General features: G+C 40.7%; 1 protein-coding gene across 1 annotated transcript in view; it reads right to left on the minus strand.

Moving 5' to 3' along the window:
* Positions 1 to 9,514: 9,514 nt before the first annotated feature.
* The window catches only part of TRPC7 (transient receptor potential cation channel subfamily C member 7), an 82,516-nt gene continuing 65,096 nt past the window's right edge, over positions 9,515 to 26,934 (minus strand). The window contains exons 8-13 of the mRNA XM_087753878.1: positions 22,517 to 22,712; positions 19,430 to 19,651; positions 16,482 to 16,562; positions 13,276 to 13,329; positions 11,884 to 11,959; positions 9,515 to 11,040 (exon numbers count right to left, since the gene is read on the minus strand). Of these exons, the coding sequence (XP_087610004.1) occupies positions 10,898 to 11,040; positions 11,884 to 11,959; positions 13,276 to 13,329; positions 16,482 to 16,562; positions 19,430 to 19,651; positions 22,517 to 22,712 (772 nt within the window). The 3' untranslated portion in view covers positions 9,515 to 10,897. The remainder of the gene's footprint in view (positions 11,041 to 11,883; positions 11,960 to 13,275; positions 13,330 to 16,481; positions 16,563 to 19,429; positions 19,652 to 22,516; positions 22,713 to 26,934) is intronic.

Below are 26,934 nucleotides of genomic sequence, written 5' to 3' on the forward strand. Positions count from 1 at the left end.
GTGTGTAAGCGGCGACTCTCGGTGGGTTTATGGCAAGTCACCTCTGGAGGCAGGTGGCCTTTATGGTGTTGCTGTTCAAAGTCTGATGATGAAAGCATGTTGTGGTTAATGATAAACGTTACATTCCTCCTTCAAAAAATGTGGGAACTCCTAAGGGAAACCTGAAGTTGGAGGCTAGTGAGAGAAAGGCAAGACATGGCCAGAAGCCGGATCCTTGCAGCCCTCATGTTCTCATGGAGCCCTCACAATAATTATGAATAAAGCACTGTTCTTCCAAATCACTTTCTAAAATAAACCATCCAGATGGCTGTAAGCAAAGACGTAGTCATCAAGCTGAGTAATGCTTATTTTGAGTACATTAACTAAGGAATGTGTACAATTGTGCTGAATTACGCACAGTGCAACTCAAACAGATGCACGCGCAGAAGCAGGAATATTGCAAGTGGTGGTTCTCACTGCCTTTCTGGTGCTGGTCTATGGGACAATCCTGAGAGCTATTTAAGGATGTCTAACATGTAATGTGTAAAGATGAAGAATCTCTTTTATCTCCTACAGCTTTATCAGTACTGGAATCACTTAAAATATATAACAGGAGTTAGTGCTAAGTGAAATGTTCTCTCTTTTTTTTTTGAGACGAGATGGAGAGGACAGAAAGATTTTCTTATAATCTATGAGAACAAGGTTATTTGGTTTTTCAGGCAATACTGGGGTTCTTTCCCCTCCTTTCCCCCAGGATGTCCAATTCAAACTTGGAAAAAATGAAATCTGGAAAGCAACACTATCAGAGGAAGGCAAAACCCAGGTGCTCTGCTATGGCTGCCTATGTCCATAGTGTAATAGAGTAAAATATAAATTCACAGGGATGTTTTCCAGCCTGCTCTGCCCAAACTAACACGCTTGTTTAGTACTCATACTGAAGTGCCTGGTAAGTGCAGAGAGGTGTGCTTGATTGCTTTTAATCGGCACTCTCAGTGGGATAGTTTTCAGCAGCATTTACTGCCTGAGTGGCAAGGCATCGTCACAAGGTCCGTCCAGCTGAGGAATGCTGGAAAGGTCTTGTTGGATGCTGCCAGTGCTTTGTGTTTCCTGATCTCACTCCTCAAATCTCCAGCAAAAAGCTCTCTGCCAGGAACACCCCCCCCCCACTGCACAGCGTTATGGAGGCTGCTGCAAAGTGCCTCGCGGCACCCAGACGGGAGGGCTGTGCATCCCCGCTGCCCTGCTGCGTGCCTTGCACGGGGCCCACCTGCACATCACAGAAGCTTCAACTGAGAAAAAGATCACCTGAAATTCAGTTTGTCCACTACATGCCAATTTACATAACTAAACTTTGTGCTAAAGTACAGCCTGAGTAATAACAATTGCCTTATTTTTTTTTCCTGAATGCAATTTTTATTAGCTGTGAAATCAATCCCTTTCCCCAGCTGGAAGTATGTGAGCAACCTTCATTTATAGGAAGATTATAGTGGTATAGCAGAAAAATAAAACTATTGGAAGCTCTTGAGGAATAAATTCAAACTCTCATTAATCTCTGTGGGCTGCATCTCAAATCTGAATTTTTATAGAACGTGGGTGGTATTTTCAAAGTGAGTTGCTGGAATTGGTTGGCTTAGAGCGTTGACTTAGATGATAACAATATGTTTCTGAACCGCAGTCCTCTGCCTGAACAAAATGCAGGCTGTGGTTTACGCTGTGTACGTTACTGATACAGGGTTGTGCCCATGGCGTGGGGGTGGCTCCAGGTCCCTGCAATTCTAGTGCTGGAGAGCAGAAGGGCTGTGGGGAGCACGTGAAGCAGTGGGACTGACACACAGAGCTGTTGATAGACTCGTTTTGATTTTTCTGATATTCACTAATTCAGTTAGAGCGTGTTTTTTATGTGTCTTTGCTTTATTCTTTTTTCCCAGAAAGAGGTGAACTTCCTTATCTGGGACAACTCAGCTTTTTTACTGTGAAACCCCAATTAAAATTGAAGTATGTGGTGGATGTGTCAGCCCAATAATTCTGTATCACTCCTGTCTTTCACCCAGCCCTCAGAGGAGTCTCTTATTATTGACAGTGCATCTTGGTATCGTTGGAGACCTAAGTGTCAGGAATGAGGTTACGCTGGCTTTGGCACAGGATAGGTGCACTTGAGCTTTTGCCTGTCTCTTAATTGCATCTGGGAGCATCAAGTTCGTTGGTTTAAGCTGTCATAATGCAAAGATTTCTGACTCACCACTGCAAGAAGAATAGCAAGAAATAAACTACTGTACTTCTGGAAGTTTAGGTTATGACTGAAGTGCTATCTTTCATCAAGGACAGACTTTGTGCCTAGAAAGAGTAAAGGCTAAAGCCCAAATTCCAGCTCCAAGAAAGCTGCATGCTGGAGGGATTCCCTATTAGAATTTGAAAAGAGCTGTCACTCACTTTGCTATCACAAGTATCTTGGTACCTCAGATCTAGGAATCTTCCACATTTTGTTAGTAATACTACTAAAATTTGAAGGATGGATGAAGAAAACTGTGCTTATTAGGCACGATGATAGCAGAAACATGATTTTGTTTTCAAGTTTAGAGCAATTTGCGTTTGGCTTAGGTAGGTACGGATTGGAGGAGAACCTAATCTTCATATTTTTTAAATAAGTATAAATGGCTGAATCTCCACTTTGGGGAAGCAGCAGGTGGTGATTTGGCCACAGTAGGTCCTAAACACAAAATTCAGCTGAAGGGAAAATTTTGCTTATGGAGCTTTTTATCTTTATTTTGTGCAGGTGTGAATGAGTGCGAGATACTGAAAGTGCCCCCCTGGGAGCAAGGTAGATATTTACTGAAAAAAAAGTAAGGCAGTACAAAGAAGAAAACCTATCATCTGAGTGCATCAGTCAGCTGAAGAAATATTGTTTTTCCTTCTAACAAGAAAGCAGCAGTTCAACGTTTCTTTTGTTTAATAATATGGTTTAATAAGAGCCAGATTCTTGTGGCTTTATGTGTTGTTAAAGCATGTAGGCAGGTTGCTATAATGAGCTGAAGTAAAACCCTGCAGAAAGAGGATTTTTTTTTTTCTCCTGTAGCTTTGGTTTTACTTCAGAGCACCACAGAGGCAGAGCTGCGGATTACTTGTTCATGAGCACAGCCTGCCGGCTCCGACAGCAACCGGTAGTGACAGGCACGAGTCCTCCCTCCTCCGTCACCCACACGAGTTTGCGTTTGAGTTTGGGAATGCTTTGGTTTGTGTTTTCCTCTTGGGAATGGACATGTCCACTGAAATCCCTATGAGATATCCATGGCCTTCACTCCATAGCATGAAGAATATATAGGGAAACACCTTGCAGCGCTCCACAGGGACAAGAGGTTTGAACTTTTACAGATAAAAGCCAGAAAAAAACCCTTCTGAAACAATGGAAAATAGGTCTTCTCCTTTCAGACCACCAGGCTACTTGGGAGTACTAGGGGTTGTGGGGCTATTGCAGGCTGTGGCATCAATTGACATTACCAGGCACAGTTATTCCTTTTGCCTTATGATGTTTTCTCTGAGCTGTACCCAGCATTTAGGTTCAGGGCTGGCTTTTAGCAGACTCTGTAGGTATGTCCATGCCATGTTTAAACCCCTGCGTTAGCTCTGAGCTAGCTAGTGTGTCTGCACAGCTTGGGGGAAGGTGTTCAGAGACTGCAGGTCATGCTGCGTGGTTGTAACTCCAGCCGAGGAAGGGCTATTATTTTAACTTACGTCTGCTGACACCCATCTGTAACACTTTTCACTCTCATTTCATTATAGTTTTAGTTGCACCTTTCCCTCTTCATCATTATCACCTCAGGAAAGCTGCAGAACATGAACCCCACAAACCTTTTCCTAAAGGTTTAAAAAAAAAAGTAAAACCCAGAGTGCACAGGCTATAATTTATGCAAAAGGGTGATCAGGCACAGCTGGGTCCTGAACACCTCAGTCTCCATGCTGTGGGTGCAACTCTCCTGCCCTCATTCCCCTGGCTTTCCTGCCTGCAGACGCCTGCTCCCGCCCTGTTCTTCTCTGAAAGCAAAATCTGCTGGAGGTTTGTGGTTCAGGTCTGTAACATCATCACGTCCATCCTCCCCTTTAGGGAAGTGGTAGCTGGTTTTCTCCAGGACCCCATTCCTCTCTGCAGCTTGTGTGCCTGTGATGGGCTGTCTCTGCTGTCACACACCTGCACCAGATTTCCCACGATGATGCTTATCGCGACAGAAATGGTGACTGTGGAGCATCATGAAAAATGTGTTCTGGTGTAATGGCCAGATGGCAGCAGGGACTGAGTCAGGTGTTATTAGGTACACAACACATGGTGAAGAGTGTTTAATAAGTACAAAAGTCTCCCTCAAGTTGTGTCTTCTTACTCTGCAGTGAATATTGCTTCTGATGAGCAAATCTGTTATTTGCTCAGTATCGTACTTCAGTCTCAACAACATTGCTTTGCAGAAATCAGATACTGCCAGAAAGTCATGAGCTGGAGTAACTGCTTTTAGATGTGCTTAGTGACTGCTCCTCAAACAAAATTGATGGCCTCTCTTTAGCTAAAGGCTTGTCTAAGTGTTACTTCTACGGGCTTCAGGTTTGATGGCCCTAAGAGCTGTGACATAGCTATGGTGTCACTGTGGCCTTCGGGGGAAAGAAGACCAAAATAAAAGTCACTAAGCTGTGAGCTCAGTTGGCTGGCTGCAAAAGTGGAGCTGGGAAGATGAGTGTGGTCTTCTGAGTAGCTTGCTGAAGGACTGTGTCTGTCCTGGCTGATTGCAAGTATGACTGATAAAATCAGTCAGTGTTGTTTCTAAATGTATGTGCACAACAACCTTCTTTATAGGATGAATGCACTTTTGTTATTTGTGTTTGGGAATCATCTTGCAAATTTGGCCCAAAGTACATTTTTGTACAGAAAACATTTTTGCATTAAATCAGCTTTTTCAGTTGATGGAAGCTCTCATTTTCAAATGAAAACCTTGGAGCGAGTTATCACAATCCCTGTTCCACCATCCTTGCAATCAGAAGCGATGCTGGGTACCAGTACAACGAGACTGGGAAATCTGCTCCAAGGGGAGAGCATGGCTGCATGCCCGATGCTGTCAGCCACTGGGGTACAGGGAGAGGTTTCCTTTTGCAATTTGTTTCCTTGTTTTCAAAAGTAACTTACTATGGAGTCTGTGTGCCACCCATTTGGATGTATAAGAGAACAACCTTCATCCTAAGGAAGATCTCAGCCGTTAGTCTCCTGCTTCCTCGACACACGGGCATGCTGTGGCACCTAAAGCTGTGCCCACCACAGGGGTAGATGCCGGAGGAGAACCCGGAGTCGGGGCCAGAGACTGCTGCATGGAACATCATCTCAGCACCAGATTCCCCCTGCACTCCTGCTGTGTAAGCCCTAATTAAACCCTTGCAGCAGAATAATTAATGATTAATAGGGGAATTAAATATTAGTCTGTATTATAGTAAACATTAGTTATATATTAACAAGCTTGTTAGCTATTCATTAACCTTTTAAGCCTTTCCAAATCTCCTTTATCATGCTGCAGGTTTGTATTAAATATCTGTCTCAAATGACCTTAAGTGAGTGCCCTTTTGCTTGCTATTAAAGGCATTAAAAATTCCAGAACCTGATTAGTTATTTTGCCCCTTTGGTTATTATCTCCCTTTCTATTTGGCTTTATTTAAATTCAACTATAGTGAAGACTTATCTCATTATTGATATGGAGCCATTAAAACCACCCAGAGACTGAGGGAATCACTTCCCAAAATGATTTATAATAACTGAGGCAATGATTCTTTTTTCGTATTGTTACTCTTGTGCTGCTTGCACCGTGCATTGGCAGATCTTATCTCTTGCACCGGAGGACATGCCCTACAAAGATGCAGGACAGGGACCAAGTGAAGGCGAAGCTAATGGGTATATATAGCCCCAAATAAGATTCAGAGTCACAGTCCCATTTTCGGCCCCTGCCTTCCAGCTCATTAAGGGAAATCCCTGAATTTCTCTGCACCTCCCTTCCCTCACTGGAAGCTAGGGCTATTTCTCCTGCACCCTCTCTATCCTTTTTTACTGAAAATAGAAGTAAGTTCTTTATGGCCATAGTTTGTGCAGGCTGGTGTCCAGCGTTAGGCCTCCCACCTGCAGGGTTTACAGCCCAGTCCCTGGCAAGGTAAAATGATAGGCATGAACCAAGTGGGTGAAGAAGGGACCAATGGGACCTGCTGACTGTAGCATCTAACTCTGAAGTGGTGAGAGATTTGTGGCCAAAGCAAGGGCAGAGCTGCTTTTAGGGGTCAGGCTGGGTCACAAGGAAAGTATAATGTCTGGATAGAGGAAACATCTATCTTCCCCATCTGAAAGCCATCTTGCAGGACAGTCCTGGTAGCCTTGGCTGTGAAGTCACAGCTTTCATTTCCCTGCCTGTTGGTTAATGAGGGAGGCAAATGCAGACCAAATTAGGAAAGAAAGACCTGTTTGCCAGGTTCCTGCCTGGGGCAGGAGAGGCAGCAGAGGTGCTCTGCAGCAGGGTGCTGCCCACAACGCAGGACTGATGCTGCCTCCTCCCTCCCCGCCTGCAGCCCAGGGCTGCCGTGGTGCAGGCAGAGGTCTGCTGTCAGCTGGTGGTGCATTTAAACCCTGCTCATGCTGTTCAAGTCTCCTGCATTTGTGGTGATGGACTGTGTCCTGGCTTGTCCTTGCTGAGTGATCCTTAATCTCTTACATCTTTTAATTAGTGCAATTTCTTTTGGCCTGCTGGAAATGCTTTCCTCATGTAGATTAATTAAAAATAAAGCCTAGCTCTGACTATTTAATGTGCTGTGAGCTCTGGTCAGGATGCAGGCAGCTTTCTAAGCCATTATTCATGACACTCTTCTTGCTTCTTAATTACCATGTTTTGTGGGAACTGGGGACAGCAGTTGTTCTCGGCAAAGTTACGGGCAGAATTAGCCCAGCTGTGAGGGCGAAGCTGTGTATGAAACATCACCTCCACCCTGTGGGCTTCACAGCTCATCCCATGCTGCTGAATGCAGTGGCATGATGCCAGATGCCCTCGGGCAGCTCCTTTGTTTCAGGGTTTGCACCTCTGGTCAGCAGGGGTTCTTGGCTTAAAACCTTGCAGTTCAGCTATTTAAGGGCATGTTAATGGTTTCTGCTGTTTGCTCCCTTTCTGTTAGCAGCAGCTGACTAGTTTGGTGTTTGCAAGGCGTGAAACAATTGTCTGAAGACTTGGGCAGTCAACAAATCAATATTGGCTAGTTAATGACTTTGCTCTGATCTTCCTCGGGGTGTCTATTTAAGTTCTAGTTTGATTGGCCTGCGGTAATTGCAAAATTACAACGATCTCTTGGAGACTGTTCACCCTTGTGGGGGTGACTTCAGGTTAGTTTCATCTTCCTCTAACATATTTCCCATAAAAAGTTGTAATTCTCTATCTACAAAGAATTTGGGCAAAGTTCCATTCCTTCGCAGTATGAATTTGTCCAAGGAATATTAAATCCTGTATTTCAAAGACGAAAGTAAGAGCTGTTACAGACTGGATCAAATCTAACCTAGCAGGTGGGTCGATGTGACACTGTCCGCCCATGGGGTGTCACTGGTGATGGGAGATGGGACAGGGGACCTGCACGTCTCAGGTCTAACCCAATTTGGGACCCACCTACTTTGATTTTTCCTCTTCAAACTCTCTAAGTTCTCTCAGCGATCTTTTAGTAAGGCTGCTTAATTTTAATTTCTTACAAACAGCGCTTGGAGAATAAGCCATGAATTTAACATCGTTTCTGCTGATAGCACTTTAATACATGGTGTGCAGCTTCCTTGTGTGTGTTCCTGGGACCAGATGAGAAAAGTGCTCTGATGAAGTGGGATTTTGCTTGTCGTGAATATTTGTATAAGAAGTCTCAGTGCCTTGATACTTCCTGGAATGTAAATGCAAAAGGGGAGGAAGCAGATTTTTTTTTTTAACAGGTTTTTTTATACATCTTTCAGTCTCCTTTCGAAGTCCTAGAAAATATTATGCTCTTTCATAGCAAATACCTGGAAGCAGAGCATCATGCTAACTAGCTGTGGCAGGACTGCACTGCTTTGCTTATCCAGATGCTGTGAGGCAGCAGGCAGTAGCTGATGGGACATGGCTATACCTCTGCTTGGGCCCACATAATTCAACAAGCTATTCACAGTATGGTGTTATTTGTGCTGACCAGAACATGCATTGACTGCAATATTCAGCAGCAGGAGAACATTCCTGTTGGCGTTGCTGGACTTTAGGACAGGCCTTTTGTTGAGTTGCATCTAAATATACAAAATGAAAGTGTATCATAGAGTTTCCACTTTCTTGTGCGGCTTGACGTGCAATACCATAAGAAATGGAAATTGTAGTGGTTGTTATATGTTCTACCTAGAATAATTCTGCTTAAATTCCTAGGGGATGCTAAAACACTGAATGGGAAAGGCAAAGCAATGCTTTGATCAGGAGCCAGGTGTAGAGCTGTCATGAAATAAATTTTTAAGACAGTGCTGTGGCAACAGAGCTGGTTTTCCAAACCTGAAAAAAATTTACACAGTGGCTGAAAAGGGGGGTGGAAAAAAACCAGTATTATAATGAAAGATATTCTTTCTTCTTATGGGGAAAACTAAATATTTGAAATCAGCAACATTTTTTGGTTTAAGTAGCAGAAGACAGCCCAAAACGATGAGTTATTCTTGCAAGTATTATTACTTGCAGTGTCTGTCTTACACTGCCATTTGATACTCTCTGCTGAACGCTGACATTTAAGTGTTTTATCATGACACTACATTGCAAGAGCTATCATGTAAAAGCAACAGATTTCCCACATCTGTAAACAATGGCTATGGGAAACACTATCCTGTGCTGGAGCACTGTAAAGTACCACTTATCCAGATGGGGTAATCCAGGGGCAAATGTCATTTCAGTTGTCTTACCAGCTAAAGCCTGTAAACTTCAATGTTACTCATTTAACTTTTAATTGCACACTCAATACCAGCACTATGCTTGTCTGAAGCCAGCTGAGATGAATTTGTGTTCTTAGAATGTAATTTTACAAACATGTTAATAAGGATACAGTAATTGCAAATGAATCACCACAAATAAGGAGTCATTTCTGCAGACTATAGTTGGTCACAGAACCTTTAATTTCTTAGTTTTATTCCTTTTAAATGTACTTTAATTTAAGTTTTGCTTTTTGACTCTTTTGGGCTTCAAAATTCCTATGGCAAAACTGCTTCATATAATGATTTCATTGTTCACACATCGCAGAAAATCAAAAAAATGTCCATGTATTGGATAGTCAAAAGACCAAGCAAATATTTCACTCAATGTACAACAAAATTTTATGAGGTAATTTTATTTTTTTCCCATTTTCAGGTAAAAATATTACAGTATACAAGATAATCTTATTAAAGGTAAAAATACAGTATTTTCCTTTTTCTCTAAACAGATCTACGTACAGTACACTTTTTTATTTTGTTTTCTTTTTTTTTTTTGTACAAATATAACTATTATTCTATTAGGCTATCTGTGTTCTCATCTGGCACTTAAGAACTGATCACAGGTCACCTTCTGGTTCTGCTTGTATTTCTTAGCCGATACCTAAATGTAATGTTCATTTTATAGGTGTCTCTTGTAAACAAACAGTACAGTTCAGTGGTTCCCAAGTAGTAAGGTGTGCTTTAAGTAGTTGAAGTCATGTAGCTAAACGTAAAACCCCAAGCAATCCAGGTTTGCCGTTGTGTTGCGCAGACTCATTGCTTTCCAGTTGTAAAAGTGCAATCCAAGTACTTGTATTATTACAGCCTTTGAAACAGTTTTAATCTCTTCCTCATCCTCTGTAAGAGCCAAACACATAAACCAATAATTCCTACAATGATTTTTCCTTTTTTATCAGAATGTTCTCAGTGGAATTGAAGCCTTTTCATATTGGTTTAAAGGTTTGAAGCTACTGGTCCTTTTTCTTTGTGATTTATCTCATCCTATGGCTTGCTGTTTGATCTCTGGAATCCGAAAGCTGAGCTCAGCTGCATCGCTGTCACTGGATTAATGTTGTTCCTTGAACTGAACACATTAGCACAATATATGTTATTTCTGGGTATTTCTGGGAAGTGAGTTTCACACCATTATGAATATTTCAGTACACTGTTGTTGAAGCTGAGATCATCTAAGGACAAAAGAGAGGCTAGGTGTGTACAAAGAGACCATATCCATTAGTGGACTAGCTAATATAGCTGGAAAAGGCAGAGAGGAGTTTTTGGCTGGGAATCCCTTTATCAGGTTGTAGCAGAGGGTTGAAAGGATGCTTTACCCAACAAGCTTGGTCCATTTTTTCCAATGCTCTCATCCAGTCTAAAAAGCAGATGACCTCTACCTGCCGTACTTTACCTTGGTGATTTCAGCAGATGATTTCTCATTTGCTTTTCTTTAACCACAGTGCTGTTCAAAGTTATCTTCATGGTTGCCCATGTAAACATAAAAGGAGCGTACACACCCAAGGATAGGAATTTTTAAAATTTTTCAAGGAATATGCTTGGCACATTTTTTCTTCAGACCACCCAATTCTGATCAATACAGTCTCGGTATAAATGAGCACAGTTGCATTGTCTTCACTAGAGTCAGGTGGGTGAAGATCTGGCTTTTTTGCCTTTAACTAGAGGTGTCTTCCCCATGGTGCATCTATTTCTGACGTCAAAGGGCATATATTTTTACCAGTAAGTCACTTTTGTATCATAAAAGATTTAACTGGTAACTCACCAAGCACAGGAGTAATGCAAAGTGCTCCTACCAACACTTGCTAGTTAGCAAAAGTTGAGTGTGCGGTACCCATTTTTTGCATGGTTTTTGCCCTCCTAAGATGCTGGTTGAGACTGAATGGTGTTTAGAAAACCACTTGCCTTTCTCTGTGTTCACCATCAAATGTCCTTATTTAAGCTTTTCCCAAATTTGTCGCTTAGCTGCTGTATTAGTCTTGCCAGCTCGCCAGTAGCTTGTGACTTTTCCTCTAAGAGTTCATAGCGGAGACTAGAAATATCTTGCTTAATCTCTTTAAGTTCTCCTAAAAGGAGGAAAATGTTCTTGTTAGCAATATTGAACCAAATAATTAATATCTATGATTTTAAGACCTGAGAAAGCATTAATTTTGGTGTCCTTGGTCATGAATGTTTGTGGAACTCCATATGATGTCCCTGCATTGATGCACTTAATATTTATCTTATAAGAAATAACCTGTACTTCCAGTAGTGGTACTGACAGCAATGACAAGTATGTATGGAAAGTTCATCTTTTTTCTCAAGTCTGTTGGCTTTCCACATATTGATCTCCACCTACACAGAGCATTTGCAGGAGGGTAGCAGTTAAGAGGTGTTAGAAGGAGATCTGCATATAAATCTAACATGACACCATGGCCATAAAAATCCTTATCCAGTTCAAAAAAAGTCCTTGGGACAGACATGAACAGTACAGTCAGAAACTGCTTTACTTAGACCCCAAGACAAGGTTAGGTGTTGGCAATATCATGGGTGTTGTAAAGCAAAGAGAGGTAGAACATTAGGGCAGAGCAGGATTATGTAAAGACAGATGCTATGATATTGTCCTGGTTTTGGCCGGGATACAGTTAATTTTCTTCCTAGTGGCTGGTATAGTGCTGTGGTTTGGATTTAGTATGAGAATAATGTTGATAACACACTGATGTTTTAGTTGTTGCTATGTGCTGCTTATGCTAAATCAAGGACTTTTCAGCTTCCCTTGCTCTGCCAGGTGCACAAGAATGTGCTCACCTTAGTGTGAGCATGAGCATGCTCTCTCTCTACAGAGGATGTTACTTAAGTCTCTTACTGGCCATATCAACAGCGATAACATTACATGCTCTAATCTGTGTCATTTACAAAAATCCACTTGCCTTCATTGACCTCATCGTTTTCTCGGTCAACCTGAGCCTTCAGTACATACCGCTTAATCAGACGTTTCATTATTTTCTGAAAAGAGAAAGAAACACTTAACATGAGCTTATCCACATCATTGCCTTAATTCTAGACTCATTATGAGCAATTCAAACACCTGATTTCACTATGGATAAAACCTGGCTTCAGAGGATACAAAAGAGAATTTTTTATTGATTTCCCATTTATTTTATACTTTATATTATGAACTTTATACTACAATAGTTGATTGACAGCCATTCCATAATGAGCCCACATATGAAGCACTTTGGGGTATTTTGTGGGATGCACATGAATGTAGAGTATGTCCCACAGACAGAAAGAAAACACAGATGATCCAATAGCAAGCTAAGAAATGAGATCCAGAGCCTTCCTTTAGCATGTTGCTGTTTCATGTATCAATAAAAAATGCTTTACAGGAAGAAATAAGTGATTAATTAATGATGTTAGCAAACTCACTTATGATGATGAACTAAACATCTGACTTGAGGTTAACAGAAAGACTCTGTTTGCCTTGCAATTGGGGTTTTAGGAGAGAAAATAAATTTAGTGAAGGACAGGGAAAAGAAAGTTTGAACAGAAGTGGAGAACTTGGCTTAAGTGAGAGAAGTTTCTTAGGGAAATGGCAGATTTTAAGGGACATGCACAGGGAAAAAAATAGAGCCATGTAGACTTATAAAATGGGAGATGATTGTTAGTAAGGAACAGTGTATATGGAAATAGTAGAAGATGGCTGTGGATATGAGCTTGCAATGTGATATTGTTCCAAAAATGCATGTTACATTTATCTAGAAGGAAAGTAACTTTGGCAGTCTTGGGCTACACACTGGGTTACAGCTGAAGGCCTGTGTTATTGCCAGGTCTTCACTACAGAAAAGACACTCATCAATGGGGAAAAAAAATCTCAACTATGATAAGCATAAAAAGGATTGTTCTGAGACAACGATTTAGGTGCATCCTCTGCAAACAGAGGAGAGCTCAGTGAGCATCCAAGAACAGATACACAGATGTCTTTCATTGACCAGCTGGTCACTGTTAAGGGAAAAGCCTCTCCCAGCATGGAGTCACTTATTCACAGAGCAATCACATGCCTCTGCTTTGAACATCACTGAAAAATGCTGCAAAGAGTGCGAAATATGAATTAAGAAACCTGTACACCTGCTCTTTTTTCTTAGTAGACAAATATGGATTATAGCAGTGCAAAAGGCATGTGAACATCAAAGGATCCAGTCATTTGTATATGTCATGCAGTCATGGAATATGGGATGTCTAAGACTGTCCTTGTATCAAAGAGGCATCTGGCTAACCGGGTGAGTCATTAAGGCAATAGAGATGAGGCACAGCGCACGTACGGTGTGTTGAAGATGGCCAAGGTAGTAGAATCCAGAGGGAGGTAGGGTTGTCACCTGAGAAAACATAAATGAAGTAATGTTTGGGGAAAGTAGGGAAATCCTGGATCCAAAAAGAAGTTATTTTTTCAGAACAGATGACAGAGGAAATTTAGACTAAAACAAGGAATCAGCACACAGTGAATCCTCTTATTACCTGGAAAAATATGATAACAAAACATCTATCTACTCCAATTTCCATACAGCTTGTATTCTTGACGGACACTACTCAAATGCTATCCTACATTATCTACTATGTGTCATAGAAGTCACATAGGCTTAAGGCTGCCTGGTCTATCAAATATATGTTGTAGTCAGATTTGTCTACAGAAACTAAATATTAAAAATGTGACCACTTTTTAACAAGAGTCTACTTAGTACTTAGTAGGTATTTCTGCCAGTAGCTTTAGGAAAGTAATTAATTTTTGCATTAATATTGCACTGTGGCTTCTAAACTTTGTGTCTCCCCTTCTACCCAGTACTGCTCCTTTTAGTCATGAGTGAAACAGCCTCTTGGCAAAATAATGCTGGTTACTGCAGGGAAACGCTGAACAAAACTTCCAGACAGCCTCTTCGCAATAAATGCTAAACTTGAAACCATTCAAATACGTCTGATTTCTATAAAGTACTGTTCCCCCATTCTCTAAAAGTTAATTGAAATTCTTCAGGTTTTAGGGATCTTTTATACTATGCAACACTCAATTACTGGCTGTTGGTCTTAAGATGATCTTAAGAGAACAGGTTCTAGGAACAGGTCAGGCATTTGTAAATTATAACTCTGCACTGAATTCAATCTTTTTTATGAATTTATTGGCACAACCTTCAAGCTCTGCATTTGCCATCAGCTATCTGAACACCTTCTATACCTTCTAGTACAGCGGAAAACAAGAAGAAAAGGACAGATTTGTGGCCAAGGCACTGCAACACGACTCATGAGATTTGGGGCTCAGTTTCTGGTTTAACCATAGGCTTTTTGGGTCTGGTAAGTCCTGTTGGACCTCAGTTCCTTGTCTTTAATGTGGAGGCTGTGATGTCTTCCCATTTTACTCTTTATAGTGTTTTATTCTGGATTTCACTTATATGTGCCATTGAAGATCATGTTGTTACAGACCTTAACACTGCTATTTAATTCACAGGCTTCTTCTGGATGCTGTGTTTGCGGACACTGCAGATGTCATTTGACATGAGTGTGGGAGGTGCCAGGGCAGCACTAATGGGACAAAATGCTTTGCACCTCCACATCCCTGGATGAAATCGAACCCAAGTCAGCAGTGATCAGAGGGGACAGCTACTCACCAGGGCATCAGATCTCAAACCTGGTAATCTGACGTGCACAAGTTATCAGTTAGGCAGTAGAAGAGTTCGCGAGCGAGGCAAGCGAAGGAATTGGCTCATTTCTCACCTCTTTGCTGTTTTGTCTCTCCAAACAGCAAAGAAATATACTTCTGAGCCTTTAAAAGTATAAATTATTCCTTCTAATTTTTTCCTGACAAATCCTTTCCTGAGTTTTGTAGATGAAGATGTTGATAGCATGACAGACTGCAGTGCTGAAAGTGGGAAAAACTTGTGAGCTTAGCACAATATTTTAGCAATGTTCCATCTTAAAGTCTCAGCCCAAGAGGGTTTGATAAAGGTATCATTTTGCCTGGACTAGTTTATTCCCAGATCATGGCAGCTGTGTGTTGACTTGTTCTTCGTACTTTTCAAATTATGGCATGTTTAAATTCTGTATATTTTTGTTATCCCTCAAGAGCACTGTCTGTATGTAGTCCAAGTACACAGAGTGCAGCTACATCACTTGATAAATACCACTAAAGAAAACAGTTCAGCAAGAAACTACTGCTTCAAAGGCTTCCCCAGTTGTAGAAGAAAACTGGCTGGCCAGATTATCAAACTGTTTGTTCTTCTTTATATTTAGATAATCAAGACTATTACACTGTGCTTATATTATTCAGGCAATTTCTTCCTGCAGCAACTGAAACTTTCAAAGATTATTTGAAGACAAGCCTAGTAGGACCATTATTAAAACAAAATAAAAGGTAGTTATCTTTTTCTATCTATTTTTCACAGCTGCCTTTGGCTTTTTCAACCTTGGAAAGAAGGGTCTACTTTGCCACAAACATTAGGCAGTCTCATTTAGAAATAATAGCTACAGGAAGAGAACGAGTCCAGCAGAGGCTGACACATTTTTCTATTACCTGTGAGTTTGAATGCAGGGGATAATGTCAGAAATGTTGAAATGCTATTTTGAGTGGGACACAATTGTCTCTTCCCTTTGCCTCTGATGGTATCAAGCCAACTCATTCCAGATGCCAGAGTGAATGTATCCCATTTCTAACTCAGGTTTTTTTAGACGTGCCTTCTATCCTGGCACAAAAGCCTGGAAAATTTTTAAAACCAGTAAAAATTTATTACTGGTCTGCTGTACAGCCTAGGAGCCCATTGTGCTGGGTGCTGTACCAACACAAGGCAAAGCAATTCTAGAATTGTCATTGTGCATTTTATCCAATTTAGCTATTACTTTCCTCAACCTTCTTTAATGACGGTTCCTTCAGACGTATCACTTGCCATCAGATTCCTTTTCACTTTGTGTTAAAAAATAAGGAAAAAGTCCTGTGGGCAACGTTTTGCATATTGTGTTACCCTACTACACAGGTTTGCAGAAGAAATAATACATCTACTGGCACGAACACTCCAGCTAAGACATTAGATCCTGCAATGGCTGGGGTACCCTGTGCCACCACTGCAGCCACAGGTATTTTTGAACCATACCACATTGCAGGTTTAGCTTGGTAGGGCAAGTCACTGCCAGAGAAAGCACATGCAAATGTTAATGCAAAGGCTGGAGAGATGATGCTGTGTCAAGACAAATGAAATGCTGTCAATGCAAGACTAGAGAATTAAAGCTTGAATGATATTTCTTGTATTGAATTAAATACCCTTGAGTGGAATTAATTAGCATGACAAACGCTAACACCATGTGCATTTCCATGGGTGATAGGCTGCGTTTGTCTCTGAAGTGCCTCAGCCCAGTCCTGTGCCAGTGCTAAGCCACAGCCTGGCACATCACAGGATGGAATCGACTGGAAGAAAGCAAACACGACCCTTGCGGGTAAGAGCTGTTCACTGACAGATCTCTTCCCTGGCTCTTGCTTTGATGCTGTGATTACCTGATATCTCGTGGGCTTGTTATAAGCGTTCTTCACAGAATAATTTTCTGTATTGCGAGTGCTAGAGTGAAAACGAACTTTCTGAAATTATAAAACATCATGATATAATTAAATCAATGATAGCTTCTCATACCCAGGCGGCCCCAAACTAAACAGAGCTTTATAAAAACAGTAGGAAATGGTTCAATGTATGAGTAGAATAAAAGCCAGCACATTCAGGTCTAAAAAAGTAAAATTTTGAAAGACAGAAAAGGATCAAAACCCACAAATTACTGAAAAAAGTTGGATTCTAAATTGTCTAGACAAAAATGGTATTCTCACACAAGTTTTAGACAAGAAGGTGTTAAGAGGCACAAATTATGTTAATCTTAAATAGATTGGTGATTATCAGTTGAGAACACAATTTATGAAAGGAAGACAAATAAATACTTGTGTTTAAAGAGAACAAATTGATGTGGTATGAAAACAAATTCTAAAACAGAATTGATTTTCATCAGTCCTTTTAAAAGAGTAGTACCATTTGCTACTTTTTTAGCTCAACAAAAGTATGCATTTTTTTTTAGCTAGAGCAGTATTTTTTATCAGCGAACATCACAGCTACTAATTTTGTACTCTGGAAGCTTTGAAGGAAGGAGACTTTTCCAAAGACTACACACAATATTTGTAAAATATTTCTTTGTCTCTGTTTTCCACCTCTGAACCTTTTGGTCCAAGTGTTAATGAAAAAGAAATCGCTTATTCAAAAGAATTAATTCATATCATAGACCCAGAGGAGCCAATACATATCATAGACCACTGTACCTATATGTAAGTGCATGTACAGGGAAGGCCCTGGGTAAGAGTTTTTCTTCCCTGACTGGACCAGAGATCCTGAGAAATAGGTGATTTATTTTTTTTTTTAATCAGGGTGCTGATGATGATTGGAGTAAAAGTCCAAAGTAATCATGTAATCTTTTTTTTTTTACTTTCTTACTCATCAGGTGTGCCATGGTCTTACAGGGAGTGTTTTGAAGATGATCTGTGAACAAAATCAACAGGCAAGCAGGAAATGACTGATACTCTTAATTGTTCATGTCAAAGCCATGGAAACTATGAATTTTGTGTAAGTTCCATGAAAAAGGGCAAGGCAGACACTTTCACTCATGTGGCTTGGGGAAGGAGAGGCTTAGAGAAAATTTTATTACTTTGGTTTATGCTTTGATCAGAAGTTAAATTTCAAACAAAATTAGCTTTGTGTGGTTAGATTCAAATAACATTTTAAAAAGATTATCTTTTTTAATCACTATTTGAGATAGTTAAAGGACAAGCATTTCTTTCATTTCAAGACTCCACTGTTCCAGTGGGTCTTTGAGTAATCAATAGTAGTGTGAAATGAATTTATAGAGTAAAATGCCTCCAAATGCTTGTCTGTCTTGGCAATGCTCACTGTGTTGGGTAGATTAATTGATAACATGGAGGACACCCCATGGATATACTTCTCCCTCCAATTTAGGCTCTCACAGAGACTGAATGAATATCAGATCTGAGCAGCTCTCTTAAATTCATGGGAACATGATCTCCTCCAAGGCCGTGGGCTTTGCCTGGAGCCGGGTGGCTCACCAGTTGTTGTATTGCTCAGCTGTTTGCTCCTTCAAGGAGAGCCAAGAGATCCAGACAAAGCTCAAAAGGAGGCTGCATGTTATGAAGACAAACTCTGCAAAGCCTCCTCCGACTTTCCTTTCCTTCTCTTCGGTGTCTCTTAGTACACCTCTTCCCTTCTGCCAGCTTAAAACTGGGGGTAGGCTGCCCACATCTCAGCTGCCCAAGCCTGGCCAAGCCTGCCAAGGAGCCACATCGGCCTCTCACATGCAGTGATTGTAAGAAATAACAGACAACAGATTTCAGAGGGTTTTTCTTTTCCCCCAGAAATGGGTTCCCAGTGGTGTTCTCTTGTTCCAAACCCAGCTTGAGATGAGAAAATTAAATAAAGGCCAGGACACTTTTAAGCAAAGCTGCCTCTTCGCATCTTTGAATCCACTGAATTTAATGACAGCAGCCGAGCAGCTGTGGCTGAGTTCCTGTGAATGTTTTGCGTGTTTTCTTCTCCAGTGTAAAGCAGGCGGACTTGCCCTGCGAATGGGATTTTGTTTGTTGTAAATTTATGTGGTGGGAACTTCACCCCAGTGACTCTCTGCACAGTGTTGCAGGTAATAATTTCCATGGGCAACATCATTTTCTCTAATTTCTCTGGCATTTTCCCATGGGGTAGCAAAGTTAATTCTGTTGGGAAGGGTCTGGATGCTAACCATATTCTTGCATCTCTCTTGCTTTGTCACGGACACTCACTAGTGCTGAAGAAAGCATGCAGCTGTGTAGCCAGTATTTCCAAAGCAAATTTCTATTTCAAATGACCAAAGGGGTGGTGGCTGAGGCAGGATCTACACATTAGTGGCTACACATCACTAGGCAGATGTAAGTAGAGAGGTTGTTAATTATAGCTTTAGGTATTTAGGAGATGTTATTAAGCCCTGCTTGGAAACTTGTTCCCAAACCTGGAATGGCAGGAAATGTTGTAATGCCAGTAAAATTAATTTGAAAATCACTTAAAAGAAGGTGGATGTTTTGAAGAGGCATAAAGACCTGCTGGGTAGATGAGGAGCCAGACAAGCTGGGATCCTATTTGTGTCTCTGCTTCTGCCCTTGGTCTTTGACCTTGCTTATTTGGCCTTGGGAAACTCCCTTATAAAAGTGCCTGCTTTTATAAAAGTTACTCATTTCCCTGTGTCCTAACAGTGTCTAGTACAATGAGGCCACAAGTCTGGGAGGGCCCTCTAGGTGCAATGTAATACAAGCAATACTCAGTGACGAGGCTGAGTAAGAGCCTGTGCTGTCCCTGATCTACCCATGTACCATGCAGTCCATCATTAATCTTTTCTACAAAGAAGGTGAAAAGTGAAGATACAACATACCCGTTGTTTGGAATTCAGCATCCCCATCTCAAGATCATTTTCACAGTTTTTGGCCTTAGATTTGCAGAGTTTTATGAGGCACATTTTTATTCTCAGTATGAGATAATAAAATGATTTAGGGCTTGGCACTAGATTAAAAGGAGCAGGTAAAGTCCTTCCTTCGTCAAAGTAGGATAGCCAGAGCTTGGCACGTGCAAACTTCCACTCCACATCTGCATCCTCCTTGGGAAGGGAAGAGAAAACAACCCCAACACCCAAATGCATAATTAGTAAATATGAAGGAATTTAGCTATGACAAGGACAAACATACAGGTAAGATTTAAGTAGAATCAGATTTCTGTTTGCCAAACCAAGACCCCTGCACACGTGTCTTTGTAGGCTTCTCTGTGGTGATCTCAAAATAAGGAAAATTTGAACAAAGTAATGGATAAACAGAGAGTATAAATCCTCCAAATACTAGACTATTTCCTATTTCCTTGGATATCAAATGTGTTGTCTTTCAGTAGCAATCTGGTTCTTGTGCTATGTTGATAAATGAACGTGTCAGAACATATACAGAGTCATGGAAAGCAGAAGAAACTTTTATGTGCACAACAACAACAAAGACTGTCTCTGATTAACTGCAATGCTATCTAACTGCCAGCTAACTGTTATCACTGCATTGGCCAGGAATTCCCCCATAGAAGAGGCTAGGTTGCTGATTTCTTCTATTATTAGCTGATTTCCTCATTGATCCTGTTTGCATTTGCCATCACATATCCCTAGATCAATACACCTTAATTCTCTTACTATTCACCTCCTGCCACTGATGAAGGTGGAGAAAAAGTCCATCACTCAGCGCCTGTTAATAGCCTTTATGAACTATCAAGGTGGGCCATACACTTCCAAGTACAAGGGCAACGTTAGCACATACTTTATGGATCTGCTTGGCATTTGTATAGGAGGATGGGCAGGGCCATGTATCAGGACCATTTATCAGGCAAAAGAAAGGATGAGACACAGCTGCTCCACAGATGTTTTCATTGTGGTTTATATGTAGGCCAGCAGCATCAGGAGAAGCGTGGGTCTGCCAACAGCCAGTACTCATGTACATCTGTGTTCTGCTGAAATTAATAATCGCTGATTACCCCATACCTCTGAAATTCAGTCAAAAACTGACATAACACAACTGACATTAATTCTGTCACAGTTACGGCAATATGTCTTCACCAATGGAGCAGCATTCACTTCTGCTGTTTGGCCTTCTCATTGCTTGGGGTTGCACCTCACAGAAACCTTAAGCTGAATTACAGTGGAAATCACTTGTGAACTGTTTTAATGATTTTCTGTTAAGCAGCTAAGGAGCTACTGATGGAAGTAGTTCTGGTTTCTGGCTGGCAAAAAGGTTTTTTTTTTTCCATAAAGGCAAAGTTGGCAGGAAGCGCTAATATTTGAGGCATAAACAGAATAAAACCAGAAATAGCTGAAGAGAGATGTTCAATGGAAAGCATGAGAATATGGTGTTGTCACTCCAGCTAACAATAAAACATGCCCCCACAGATCATAATGGAATTTAATTCCTAAGTAATGACCATCTTCTGTCGTTACCGATATTGCTCTCATCAGATAAACACTTTGGCTAAAGGGACTTTCTCTGCAGTCAGTAGGATGACTCTGTCTTTAATCTCCCTGCTACTGAGGTTTGAAAGGAACTAGTATGAAATTTCCTAGTTTTTCCCAGTCCTCAAGTAGGAGGATCTGGGCCAAATAGCTCACGCTTGTTTTGCTTGCTGATAGTTACAAGTAGTCTTTAACAAAGTTTTTAAAATTTCCACGCAATCAAGAAGGATGAGAAAGCATTTTTCTGGGAAAATGGCCATCACAAAGTTTAGACTAAAAAAGTTAATATAGACCACCTATTCAGGTATTTTTAGAGACTTTTTGCTGGAAACTTTCAAGAGCATCTCTACCTACTACAATAAACTAGAAAATGCAGTAAGAGGCTGAGACCCCTTCAGAAGTAAATCTTGTTTCAGTAGAAGAGGATTCAGGAAGATGCTTGATCTTAAGTGATTAGAAACCTTTGGGGGAATGACTCTGCCTTCTGCATGCAGAAAAGCTTCTGGGGCAGAGAACATATGTAAGGCCTCTCTGACATTTAGACTTAGTTACAGCATGCACGAGATAGTTATATTTGCTCTACAGTACATGGATGAATCAGACATTACAGTGAGAAAATGTTTTCAGCTCTGGCCTTTTGCAGTGTCAGGTTCTGAGGGGAGAATAGAACAAATAATTAATACAAACCCAACTACAGAAACTTGGCATTTAACAAATCAGAAGAAAGAGATGACTCACCATTAACATTATCCAAATAATTTTTTTTCTGCCTTTATTTACATTAGCAGGGAGTTGTTTGTGTCCAAAGCATTTAGCAAATCCAGTCTGCTAATAGCAATACTACTGAACAAAGTTAGGTAAAACCTGCAAACACCTTTCTGCAGAAACCTATTCATATTTCTCGAAGGCTGTATATCCTTTAAAAGCTGCTTTTTGTGAATGTTCATGCAGTTATGTTTTGCAGACCTAGGCAGTCCTCAAAAAATATCTATATCAAGCTTGTATACCTGGTATTTGGAAAATATGGAATTTTTAAATATGCATACATGAGTTTCAGACCTAGATGGGCTTGGGCTTTTAAGCAGTAGAGAACAGGGCAAAAAGCTAGGTGAAATATTACTCAATCTATCATAAGCAAACAATGCAGCTAAGGTAACACATGTGGATAAATTATCATAACCAACATAGTAAAAAATATCACAAACTGCTTTCATTAAATACGTGTAAAGGAAATTGGGTTTACTCACAGACAGTCATTAAAAACAAGGAAGTTGAAGTTGTTCTAGAAATGATTCATTGTTAATTAGTAACTCAATCCTAATTTGGGGAGGACAGACACAGCCTTAGCCCTTACACAGCGTAAGATCTCTGTTTCAGCAGCACTCTAATCTTGTATATGGAATAACCTACAGCTTCCCTGTTTTTTAACATTTTTATTATCAGTCATAATTAAGTACATTGAGTTTGTAATCTAATTTCTTATCTTACCTCAATTTCCTGATAGGAGTTGTTGATCATGGCTATTAGCATATTAAGCAGCACCACCACCATAGTCACGTTATATACTCCATAGAGTACGTATCCAATATTCTCAATGAATTTATGATCGTACTTCAACACCACAGATATCACTTCAGATAAGCCAAATATTGACCAGAATAAGGTTTTAAAACTTTCTTCTACCCTGAAAATAAAGCAAACAATCACTTTATAGAGTTGACACCAGGTTAGCCAGGCCAAATGCTAATAATAAAAGTGGCAATCCACCAATATAAATATGATGCCGTGGCACAGTCATTGTAAGCCATTAACAATCACCCAGGGATGTGCCAAATCACATTTCCTGATTTGATAAAGAAATACGATTTCTGATTGATACTACAAAGTTACAGTGTCCCTTTATTTGCTCCATCTGTTCTTCTCAGGTGTATTATTTATCACTTGGATTTTGTTTCTCTATTAAGGTCTTCTTTGTGGGAAACTTGCAGTTTGAAACTTTTTGTGTAGGGCTTTTTACTTCTACTCACTCACCCTTTTTTTCAGCCAGAGAAGACAGGCAGAGATTATCTGGGAAAGGGAAGAAGGAACCTAGTTTGACCTCCTTATATGCAGTTTCCAGGGCAGAAGAGAAGCATTACTTTTTACGCAGGAGGAATGACTGAAAAGTTCTGATTAGTGGCATTAATATAACGAGCACACAGTGCAAATATAGTCAGCTCATAGTCTGATTTTCTTCCCATCCTGCTCTGGGACTGCAAACAAGTCAGACGTCCAAGAATTTGTAGGAAAAAATTGAAATTAAGGAGTGGTAGAAGATGTTGCAGAGAGGCATTTTCATTTGATTATTACCCTTGCTTGAAAGTAGAAAGGAACCAGAGGAAAATAAGAAGGTTGAAAGATAGGAAAAAAGAGGGGAATAAGCCAATGACAAGGAGAAGTGGGGCTGGAAAGGATGCAGCTGGACTGACAGGTCAAAAGGAGAGTCTGATTCAGAGGAGTCAAAGCCATAACAGCCAGAACGGAAGAAGCTGCAGCTGAAAAAGAAGGAAGGAAGGAAGGAAGGAGGAGGGATGCTGGTAAATTTTGGAAGCAGTTTCTTAATTTTTAATTTAGAAACTATTTTGCCTTCACTGAACAATCCTTAACCTTCCTTAATTACCTTCCCTCTCCCCCTGCCTGCCAGGAGGTAAATGCCTTCTTAGAAAACAATGCCATTGACAAATTATTTTGATGAAATGTTTTTTACTAGGGCGGCAGCCTAATCCTGCTAAATCTGTTCATAAAAACAGGTTATAGACACAAACTACGACATATCGTAAGGGAACAATAAGCTTTACATCAACTCCAGTATCAATTACATCATGCATAAAACCAAAATAAATTAATTTCACCCCTTTCAAAGGTTAGTGCAGAGCACTGGGCAACTCCTTTCTGCCACAGCAAACTGGTATTTCTGTCCCATCATAATTTACTGTATTCCATAGTCCATTTACAAATAGTAGTAAAACTGCAGTAAATATTTAGGTTTTATTCTCAGCCAATATTGGCTCACAACTGTGTTGACTTGTGAGAAGTAACCTTGAGTGGTGTTTCAAATAGATGTTGCCCAACTTCATTTAAAATGTGGCTTTGTCTTCAGTCTCCATGATACTCAAGAGTCACTGATACCATGTTCACTCCCCCTTGCTGCTTTACATGAGGCTGGGATGCCATGCAAAGATACACTTGTGGGATGAGCTGTGACTGCTGCAAACAAGTGCCACAACTTTTCCACTTGCTGGACATTTCCTCCCCTGTAACTCTGCTCTTGTGTCCTGCCCTCACCTGCAGCAAAGGGTAGCTGGCATTAATGTGTCAGATAGCCTTCACTTCTGTGGTAGCAATCTGGCCGATGCTTATTCTGTAAATGTTGTACTTTCCAGTTGAAGAACACATATAACATCAAAAATCTCTGGCTTTGAAACCTACCACCTAAAAGTCACTTATCAAACTAATAAATACCATAACCCCCAGCCTTGATCCCAGCTGCACCCTGCTATTAACCTTCCTTTTTTAATTTAGAAAGACTCCCTTAGTCGTCCACCCTGCCGGCAGATTTTAATACAATGTGTCAACTCTGCTCCATTTCCACAGCTTAAACACTAACCTTTGTTCTGGAGCGGTGCCAGATTCTCCTTGAAAAGTTAATTAAGGACTGCAAGCGGCCTTGACTGCCCTGAGCACTGTAGAGGAGGCAGGAAAGGGCCAGAGTGCCAGGCTCCAGGGCAAATGTCCATAATTTTTATTCCCAGCATCAGGTAAGGGACCAGCGCCAATGGTGGTGGGACTGTGAAGGTGGTGAGAGAGGTGGACCTGACCTGCAGCACCCTAAAATGGTGCTTAGCAATGCCGCCAGGCAGATGCAGCTCTCCCTTTTGCAGAGGAAACATTTCTAAGGAGACCTTGTACTAGTCCATCCCTACCCTCCAAAAAGGCTCGATGGCTCTTTCCTTCTCCCTTTTAGATTACTGCCAAATTGCACGAGTTTTGGCACAGGTCACAGGGATATCAGTTGGGGGATTTTTTGAGAACATCTCGCTAAAACATGAGATGAGGATGTTTGGAGCCAAGTTCTTAAAGGTTCCAAGATGCTGATGTGTCTCATCATTGCCAGCTAAGCAATTTACACCCTTCCTGCAAGGTCAGCAGGTGTTTTATCCTTCTCAAAGGTAGGCAAATGAAGGAATGGAGGAAGTCAGGAGTCCTGCCCAGACTGACAGCTCCTGGCAGCAGGAGGATCTGGCACTGGCAGATTGACTGATGCTCCTTGTGGAGATGGGTACACTGCAATCTGTCTCTCTATGGTGGTAGAGCCAACTGTTGCAGTGGGGAGAGAGCAGACAGATTTTTTTGTTTCAATACACATAGTCCTGTAGAAGTTAAACAAAGATTTTGCATCAAGGAAGAAAACAGACCGTAGGCAATCATCTAGTTGCAGATTTTCCTCGCTTTTGTAAACACCAGTGTGCTGTTCATCAAAAAAGATCACAGCAAAGCTATGATTTCATGTCAGTCTTGTATCCTCTTCTTTAAGAAAGCTTAAGGCATCATTTCAGACTTATTTCCTTAAATTGATTGGTTGAGATTTAACACTGCCAAAAAAGCAATGCAGTCAATATAATCTACAAAAATATCACATTTTGACAAAGCAAAATGATAAGAAAAAAGCCTTCAAGCCTCGAAGTAACATTGGCACTGAACAGTGAGTCACAATTCCCTTTGGGCAGAAGGGGAGACAGAAAACCTTGCGTTGTAGCCTTCAGCCTGATTTGTGATGCGGAAAGCAAGATGAACGCAATCAGTCTTGCCTCCATTTCGATTTTGTTTGCATAGCATGTTCTTAATTACAGGCTGTTTCAAGAGCTGTGTTCTGTACACAGCATACAATAAACAGATAAACATAGCTGGGGTCCGTTGCAACTGTTGTGGAAATGGTCTAGTTTTCACCACTGAAGAACTTAAAAAAAATTTTGAAAGTATACCGTGGGTAGTTAAATAATCTCTGTATTTAACTGTGTGAAGTAAAGTCCACCACATCCTTATTTCCTGTGCATCCAGAACATTAAAATGGAAGAAATGACAGAAACTTTGCATGATAATGCGGTTCAGAGGCCACTGGGGTGCTGCGTGCTTTCTCTGTAGATAGCAACACAAGCAAAACAGAGCACATGATTTCAAAAGTGCAATAGCAAGGGAAAGTGAAAGCTAAGTTACACCAAACATTCACTGATTGTTATCATTAGAACTAAGCAAGCAATTCCCTCTGAGTGTTATCTGGACAAACATACACTCTTTTTTCTGACTACATACTGTCCTGGGAAGCTGTGATTTTCTTAAACATGTAATTCAAAGTTATTTCAGTGAGTATCTGTTTGTCTAAGGTTTCTCACTGAGGCTATCCAGTGAGCTGTCAATTCAATCCCCTTTGAAACTGGCCACAATCAATTAGCGCACAAATCCAATGGGTCTTTTTCTGTCATGACCAGCCAAGTGATCTCTGAGAATCAGGTCCCATAGTCAAATAGTCACATTTCTGAGTATGAAACTTGTTTTCTGTAAAATTTCACCCATCCTCATTAGAATTCACCAACATGCCCACCAGGAAATGCATTCAGTGACATCTCTGAAGTCACAGAACGGTTACAAAGACACCAAAGTAAGCATTAGTCTTTTTTTGCCCCAGTGAATTTTCAGTGAATGAACAGTCAAGTTCCTTATTCAGCTTCTTTTCATGAATAAGTTAATGGCAGCAGGAGCCTGCCACCTTCAGCAAGGCAGCTCACGAAAAATAGAGAAGGAAACTTTGCTAGAGCTGGTAGCTGCCCATCTGCCAATATAACCTTGTCATTAGCTTATTAAAATTGTTT

This window comes from Nipponia nippon, unplaced genomic scaffold, assembly GCF_047370975.1.
Source record: "Nipponia nippon isolate SJK-2023a ecotype South Korea unplaced genomic scaffold, ASM4737097v1 scaffold_17, whole genome shotgun sequence".
Taxonomy (NCBI): domain Eukaryota; kingdom Metazoa; phylum Chordata; class Aves; order Pelecaniformes; family Threskiornithidae; genus Nipponia; species Nipponia nippon.